Source organism: Nicotiana attenuata, unplaced genomic scaffold (genome assembly GCF_001879085.1).
Source record: "Nicotiana attenuata strain UT unplaced genomic scaffold, NIATTr2, whole genome shotgun sequence".
Lineage (NCBI taxonomy): Eukaryota > Viridiplantae > Streptophyta > Magnoliopsida > Solanales > Solanaceae > Nicotiana > Nicotiana attenuata.
The window spans coordinates 15781-24401 of record NW_017671642.1 but is presented as its reverse complement, the minus strand read 5'-3'; the positions used below and the strand labels follow the sequence as shown (position 1 = coordinate 24401).

Sequence of the window (8621 nt, the reverse complement as noted above, 5' to 3'; positions counted from 1 at the left end):
CAGTATTCGAGGTTGATTGCAAAAGAAGCCTTGAATACTCGTTGAGTTTTCCTTAGGTAGCATGTAGGTGTTGCCTCGTTAAAAACCTCGCCGGTAAAACCCTTGTTGGGATAAAAACCCGGGCGAAGGAAAAGAGTGCAACGCATGCTTTCGAAACCTAAGGCCTTCGAGAAGTGCTTCGGCCATTTTGATTGGGTACCTGCACTCAGGTTAGCGTAGAGTAAAATTGAAATATTCGGGAGGCGATCATACCTTAGTGTAGATTGTGCCGGCGATGTTTCGAGCCCTGATATATTTCAGTTGCTTGTGATGAGGATGCTGTACGGTCTTCTGCTTTGTTTAGTCGGGCTTAACCGAAGATGTAGTTTGCTATCATTATTTCATTGTTTGTTTATCCTTCAGCCCTCTTGAGGTGGAGGTACTGATGTTTCGGGCCGTGCCGGCCGTATTGACTGGTATGGCTGTTTCCACTTTTGTTGTTTTGTTCGCCCAGTTGGGTCCGTCCAGGACTTCGAAAGGCGGGCATAATTTGGTTAGGCAGTCCGAGCTTCTTTGTCACCTTCGACTTGATAATATTGGTCGAGCTACCTGGATTCATAAGCATATGTCTGATTCGAAATGTGTTTACAAGAAAAGAAGTTACCAGTGCGCCGCAACGAAGCCGAGATGGGTCCTCAATTTGGCTTTTCCCTGTTGAGGAATGTTTTTGCTTTCCTGGCTGGGGGTCCCTAAAGGGTGCCAATACCTCAAAAGATCGTATGGATGACATGTTGCGGCTCATCTACTTCGTTCTTTTTGGTCGCCTCTTTTTCCCGGAAATGACTCTTGGCTTTGTCGCTGAGGAATTCCTGGAGGTGACCTTTGCTGAGTAATCGGGCCACTTCTTCCCAGAGTTGCCGGCAATCTTTGGTCTTTTTCCCGTGCGTGTTGTGAAATTCACACACTAAGTTATGGTTCCTTTGTGAGGGGTCTGATTGTACGGGCCTGGGCCACCTGGCGTTGCTGATTTTACTGATGGCGAACACGATATCTGATACATCAACGTTGAAGTTGTATTCTGACAAGCGAGGTGCCTATGTTGGCCCCGTGTGCCTATCAAATCCGGCTCCGTTGACGAGTCCCCGAGGATTCTGTCCTCGGTCCATCCTTCGATCGTTGCGGGGTATGTTGCACCTCGGGGCGTTCCTTCTGTCTTTGATGTATGGCTGGTACCTTTCTTGTTTGGTTTTGTCTCCTTTTCTAGAAGCCTGCTTGGGTATACCGAGCCCGAGGGGGGCCCCTAGCTGGTCATCCTCGACCCTGATTTTCGACCAGTATCGGTTATGAACATCTGACCAGGTCACAGCCGGGTACTCGATAGGTTCTGTTTCAGCTGTTTCGAAGCCACCGAGCTTCGTTCGTTCAGACCTTGAGTGAAGGCCTGTACCGCCCAGTCATCGGAGACTGGTGGTAGTTCCATTCGTTCCATTTTAAAGCGAGATACGAACTCTCGCAGCATCTCATTATCCCTCTGCTTAATCTTGAAAACGTCGGATTTCCTTGTTGCTACCTTGATGGCACCAGCATGTGCCTTTATGAAAGAATCTGCCAGCATGGCAAATAAATCAATTGAGTTTAAGGCCAAGTTGTGGTACCACATCATCGCCCCTTTAGAAAGTGTATCCCCAAACTTCTTCAGCAGGACGGACTAGATCTCATCGTCCCTTAGGTCATTGCCTTTTACCGCACAGGTGTAAGCAGTAACGTGCTCATTGGGGTCCGAGGTACTGTTATATTTCGGAAGATCTGGCATTCTGAACTTCTTTGGAATGGGTTTCGGGGCCGCTTCCTGTGGGAACGACTTCTGTACGAACTTCTTTGAGTCCACATCTTTCAAGATCGGGGGCGCTCCTAGAATTTGGTCAACCCTGGAGTTGTAAGTCTCGACCTTCTTATCGTTGGCTTCTATCATTTTCTCACCCCATTCGATCCTTCTGGTGAGATCCTCGAGCATCTTTACGATGACGGGATCGAATATCGACCCGTTATTGCTCGATCTCTCCGGTACCTGCTCGGCTGGGGAGCTGTTCCCAGTGCTACCGTGCTAGGAGTTTTCTGGTGACTTTGCAGCTGAGCAATAGCCAGCTGTTGTGCCTGAAACATTTCAAAAACAACATGAAGGCTAACCTCCCGTTCTTCCCTAGTTGGGGTTTTCTGAGCTTCTTGTTGATCTCCTTGGTGCGCACTCCTGTTGGTGTGTGAGCTTATATCGACCTGTTGGGCGTCGCATGAACCTACGTCCACTGGAATTCGTCCTAGTGCGTTCTCAAGGTTTCGTGGTGGCACACCAACACCTGGAGCAGCCACATCGTTCTCTCCATGGTTCTCCAGATTGTCGTTTTCACCTCCAATTACTGAGCTAGGCATTTCGACCTGAAATTGAAGATCTTGGACAAGAAAAGGTGTGAAAGATAACTTGCGTTGTGTAATGAAACCAGCAACAAAATAATCACGCCTTGGGAACCCCCCACTTTCTCTCTATAATCGTCGGTCCAGGTTGCCTCGAGGTTGGACACCGATGTCCCTTCGGGATAAAATTCGATCGTGGTTTCGAGCCTTTGGAAACCTTGCTTACAAGGCGTTGTAATGGCCAAAAATTGGACCCTCCAATTTTACCGTACACAAGGTCAAATGTCAATAAATTCGAGCGAGGTCAAATGTGATTCGATTCGAACGAGGTCGAATGTCTGACTTTTTAAATGATTCGAACGAGTTCGAATGTAAATAAATTCGAGCGAGGTCGAATGTGAGTTGATTCGAACGAGGTCAAATGTCTAACTCTTTAAATGATTCGAACGTGGTCGAATGTATATAAATTCGAGCGAGGTCGAATGTGAGTCTATTCGAACGAGGTCGAATGTCTGACTCTTTAGATGATTCGAACGAGGTCAAATGTAAATTAATTCGAGCAAGGTCGAATGTGAGTCTATTCGAACGAGGTCAAATGTAAATAAATTCGAGCAAGGTCAAATGTGAGTCTATTCGAACGAGGTCGAATGTGAGTCGATTCGAACGAGGTCGAATGTCTGACTCTTTAAATGATTCGAACGAGGTCGAACGTCAACAAATTCGAGCGAGGTCGAATGTGAGTCTATTCGAACGAGGTCGAATGTTTGACTCTTTAGATGATTCGAATGAGGTCAATTGTAAATAAATTCGAGCAAGGTCGAATGTGAGTCTATCCGAACGAGGTCGAATGTGTGACTCTCTAAATGATTCGAACGAGGTCGAATGTTAATAAATTCGAGCGAGGTCGAATGTGAGTCGATTCGAACGAGGTCGAATGTCTTACTCTTTAAATGATTCGAACGAGGTGGAATGTCAATAAATTCGAGCGAGGTCGAATGTGAGTCTATTCGAACGAGGTCGAATTTCTGACTCTTTAAATGATCAAACGAGGTCGAACGTTAATAAATTTGAGCGAGGTCGAATGTGAGTCGACTCGAACGAGGTCGAATGTCTAACTCTTTAAATGATTCGAACAAGGTCGAATGTCAATAAATTCGTGCGAGGTCGAATGTGAGTCGATTCGAACGAGGTCGAATGTCTGACTTGGCGTAATATATGAACTTGGTGGAGATAAATTCATTCGTGCATAATTCGCTATGTTTATACATCCATTGGAGAAGTTTACATATGTTGAAGTTTGCATGTTTTTCTAGAAGTCCCAGTCCATCTAGTTCCTTCATTGGTCGACCTGGAAAAGTAGTTGATAGGTCGAGCAATGAACTTATACTAAAAACTCTGAGACGGTCTCTTCGTCGCCTCGTTAAAAACCTCCCCAAGAAAACCTAATCGGGACAAAACTCGGGTAAAGGAAAAAAGAGTACGACTCAGGAGACGTCTATCCTTAGAAGTTGAAGTATTTGAGGTGGGCGACGTTCCAATTGTTTGGTAGTAATTTTCCTTCCATTGTTTCCAGTTGGAATGACCCTTTGCTTGCTACCGCCGTGATTTTATATGGGTCATCCTAATTGGTTCCCAGTTTGCCTTCTCGTGGGTCTTTGCTTGCTTGTGTTTTGGCTTCGAGTACGTAATCCCCAACTTTGAGTGGCCTAATTTTGGCTTTTTTTTTGTAGTACCGCTCTGCCTGTTGTTTATGAGCTATCATTCTTATGTAGGCATGTCTCTTCGCTCTTCGGCTTCATCGAGGTCTTACCTTCTGTTCTCGTTGTTGCTTTGCCCGCTTTCATTTGAGTATCTGAAGATGGGCTCCCCGACATCGACTGGTATCATTGCAGCAGTTCCATGTACTAGTGAGTATGGCGTTTCCCCTGTTCTCGTCTTTGGCGAGGTGCAATATGCCCATAACACTTCTGGTAGCACTTCCGGCCACAGTCCCTTGGTGTTTTCGAGTTTCTTTTTCATGATATTCAATATTGTTTTGTTGGAGGATTCTGCTTGACCATTGCCTGCGGGGTGATATGGCATAGAGAGTAATCTTTTGATGTGCCATTTTTCGAAGAACTCGGCGGTCTTTTTTCCGATGAACTGGGGATCATTGTCGCAACTGATTTCTTTGGAGATACCGAAGCGGCATATGATGTTTCTCCGTATGAACGTGATTACTTCTTTTTTGCGTATTTGGGCTAATGCGCCTGCTTCTAGCCATTTGGAGAAATAGTCAGTTAAAACTAAAAGGGATCGTACATTACCTCGTCCTGCCGGGAGGGGTCTGACGATGTCCATTCCCCACTTGATGAAAGACCATGGCAAAGTGACTGAATGAAGGTGTTGGCCCGCTTGGTGAATCATGGGGGCGTATCTTTGGCGTTGCTCGCACCTTTTGACGAAATTGGCGGCTTCCTTCTTCATAGTGGGCCAATAGTAGCCCGCCCGTTCGAGGCATCTGAGGAGAGCTCAGTTGCCGGTGTGAGCTCCACAGTGGCCCTCGTGTACTTCTTCGAGGTCGCATCGTGTTTGATTTGGCCCTAAGAACTTTGCTAGGGGCCGCCAAATGTTCTTTTGTAAAAGTCGTTATTGACGACGCTGTGCCTGACCGCCTGCATTCGAAGCTTCTTAGCTTCTTTTTTATCGGGTGGGAACACTCCATCCTGCAAGTATGAGATAATACAATTGCGCCAGTCCCAAGTCAGATTTATAGAGCGTACCTCGATTTGGTCTAGCAATGAATGGAGCAGACTGACCACGTCCCCCTCTTCGGTTATGCTTTTGGTGGCCGCAGCTAATTTGGCGAGGCCATCTGCTTTGATGTTCTGCGCTCGAGGTATTTGATCGAGCTGGCATTCGTCAAACTCGGGTAATAGTTTGTAAATCTCGGTCTGATATTTCGGTATCGTTGCTCCTTAATTTGGAAAGTCCCTATGACCTAATTGACGACGAGTTGCGAGTCGCATCGAAGGATAACTCGTCGTGCTCCATATTTAAGTGCTATTTTAAACCCTGCAATCACGGCCTCATACTCAACCTTGTTGTTAGTCATATCAGGGCATTGTATGGATTGGCGAACCACTTCGCCTGTTGGGACCTCGAGCACGAGTCCCAGTCCAGATCCAGATGCGTTAGAAGCGCCATCGGTGTACAGAGGTCGCGTACTTTGGTAGAAGTAATGGCGGTTTCCTTCTCAACTTCGGACATTATCTTCACACTAAAATTGGCAATGAAGTCGGCAAGAACTTACTACTTTATCGCTGTTCGCAGTTGATAGGTCATATCGTGCTTGCTCATCTCTATGGCCCACTTGGCCAATCTACCCGACAATTCGGGTTTGTGAAAGATACTCCTTAAAGGAAAAGTCATGACCACCAAGATGGGGTGGCGCTGGAAATAAGGTCTAAGCTTTCGCGAAGCTACGACCAGGGCCAAAGCTAACTTCTCGAAGTGGGGGTACCTCGTTTCAGCATCGACCAGAGTTTTGCTAATATAATAGATCGAAGATTGCGTACCTTTATTTTCTTGTACCAGGACTGCACTTACTGCAACATCGGACACGGCCAAGTAGACAAGAAGGCGTTCTCCCGGTTCTGCCTTAGCGAGCAACGGTGGCGAAGACAGGTAGGCCTTCAGTTCTTTCAAGGCGTTGATGTATTCGGTATTTCATTGGAGTCCATTATACTTTTTGAGTACGCCAAAAAATTTGTGGCACCTATCGGAGGACCGCGAGATGAATCTTGACAAGGCGGCTATTCAGCCGGTCAGTTTTTGCACTTGTTTTTTGCTAGTTAGATTTTCTGGGATTCCTTCTATGGCCTTAATTTTGTCGGGATTGACCTCGATGCCTCGTTGTGATACCAAGAAGCCGAGGAATATCCCAGAAGTCACACCAAAAGCACATTTCTGGGGGTTTAATTTCATGCCGTACTTTCTGAGTATGTCGAAGGCCTCCCTCAATTGGTCGATATGGACTTCCTTTCTTTATGACTTGACCAACATGTCATCAATATATACTTCCATGGTTTTGCCGAGTTGTTCTTTGAACATTTTGGTCACCAGCCTCTGGTACGTTGCCCCCGCATTTTTTAACCCGAACGACATCACTCTGTAGCAGTACGTCCCCTGGTGGGTGATGAAGGTGGTTTTTTCCTAGTCCTACTCCTCCATGAGGATTTGGTTGTAGCCCGAAGAGGCGTCCAAGAAACCCAGCAGTTCGTACCCGGCTGTAGCGTCGATGAGTTGGTCGATATGAGGTAGCGGGAATGAGTCTTTTGGACAGGCTTTGTTTAGGTCTGTGAAGTCCACGCACATTCTCCACTTACCGTTCTTCTTTTTCACCATGACTACGTTGGCGACCCACTGAGGGTACTTTGATTCTTTGATAGAATCATTCACTAGTAATTTCTCGACCTCTTCATGAACTGCGTCGTTTATTACCGAGTTGAACTTCCGTCTGATTTGTCTTATTGGGGGGTAAAATGGGTCGACGTTCAACTTGTGAGTTGTTATTTCCTTTGGGATACTGGCATGTCTATATGGGAAAAAGCGAACAGGTCCACATTATTTTTTAAGAATAGATGAAATTTACCTGGATCATGGAGTTTACGGCCGATGAAAGCTTTCTTGCTGGGGTTGTCATCGTCTAATTGGAAGGGGTTGAGGTCTTCTACGGTTGACCCCGTGGCTTCTATGATTTCAGGGTTGCGGGTGACTTCTTTTGTTTCCTCGCCATTCTACGCCATCTTCGTTAATTGCTATGCTTCCTCAGCTTTTTCTTTCGACTTTTGGGTGTATGTGTAATCTTGGGCGATGCGGTAGCATTCTCGGGCCGTTCGTTGCTCTCCCCGGATGCTAAATACTCCCCAGGGGCTGGGAAATTTAATGACTTGGTACAAACTGGAGGGGACGGCTTTCTTGTCATGTATCCATGGTCGGCCTATGATGGCGTTGTACGCCATATCCTGGTCCATGATGCGGAATGTGATCTCCAAGGTGACGCCGCCGTCCAAGACGGGCAGCGTGATTTCTCCAGATGTCCGCTCAACTGCATTGTTAAAACCTGTTAGCGTGATGCAATGTGGCACTATTCTGTTCTCGAGCTTCATTTGGGTGAGAACTCGAGGATGGATGATGCACGTGCCACTTCCATCATCGACCATGATACATCTTACATCAGTATCAAAAACACGTAAAGTAATGACAAGGGCATCATAGTAAGGAAAGACCAAACCGTGGGCATCCGACTTATCGAAGTAGATACTTTCTCTGAGTTCGTCATACCGTTCGTGGGTGATTGACCGCTTGAGATTGTGAGTGGTGGTGAACTTCACGCTGTTGATAGATGCGTTATTGCCTCCCCCGATGATCATTTGAATGGTCCGAACTGGGGAAGGTGGTTTGGGCGGCCCCTAATGTTGTTCTCGCCCTCGTGCGAAGTTGGCCATCCCTCAATCGCTCATCAATTCTTTTAGGTGCCCTTTGTGAAGCATTTTCATGACCTCTTGTCTGAGGGCGATACAGTCCTCGATCTTGTGATCTCGTTCCTAGTGGAATTCGCAGAGGGCGTTTGATTTTCTGGTGCTCGGGTTGAACTTCATTTTCTACGGCCATGTTACCTTTGGGCTGAGCTTTTCTAATGCATAGACTATTTCTGAGGGGGAAACACAAAAATTATGAGCTGATAACAAGGGGACATACCTCTTTCATTTCGGTGGGTTCCTTTTCGCGGTCTAGATGGACCTTCGTCGTGACGTGGAGGTGGCATAAGGGTGCCTCTGACGTAAGGCTGATGTCTTTCTCGATTAGGTCGTGACCCTGCTAGATCTCTTCTGTTGTCGTTTTTTCGGTCTTCCTAGACTCTATTTGGACTGAAGTCAGGCGTTGAGATCATCCTCGTCTGCTCTTACCTCGGCACAGTAGGCATTGTGTATATCATCCTAAGTGGTTGAAGGGTATTTCATGAGTCGGCTTAGCAGTTTTTTGGTCGCCCTCGACCCACTTCTACTCAGCCCATTCTGAAAAGCAGCCACCGCCGTTCCTTCAGATACATTCGGAAGGGTCATTCTTACACGGTTGAATCGGGCGAGGAAATCCCTGAGTCCCTCGCCAAGAGATTGCTTGATGGCGAATATATCGTTCACCCTGCCTCCGCTTTCTTGGCCCCGGCAAGGGCGGTGACGAACTTGTCG

General features: G+C 46.8%; 1 protein-coding gene across 1 annotated transcript; it reads right to left on the bottom strand.

Moving 5' to 3' along the window:
* Positions 1–7187: 7187 nt before the first annotated feature.
* LOC109209447 lies at positions 7188–7802 on the bottom strand. The gene has a single exon (XM_019372715.1). The coding sequence runs from the start codon at positions 7800–7802 to the stop codon at positions 7188–7190; it is 615 nt and encodes a 204-aa protein (XP_019228260.1).
* Positions 7803–8621: the final 819 nt, after the last annotated feature.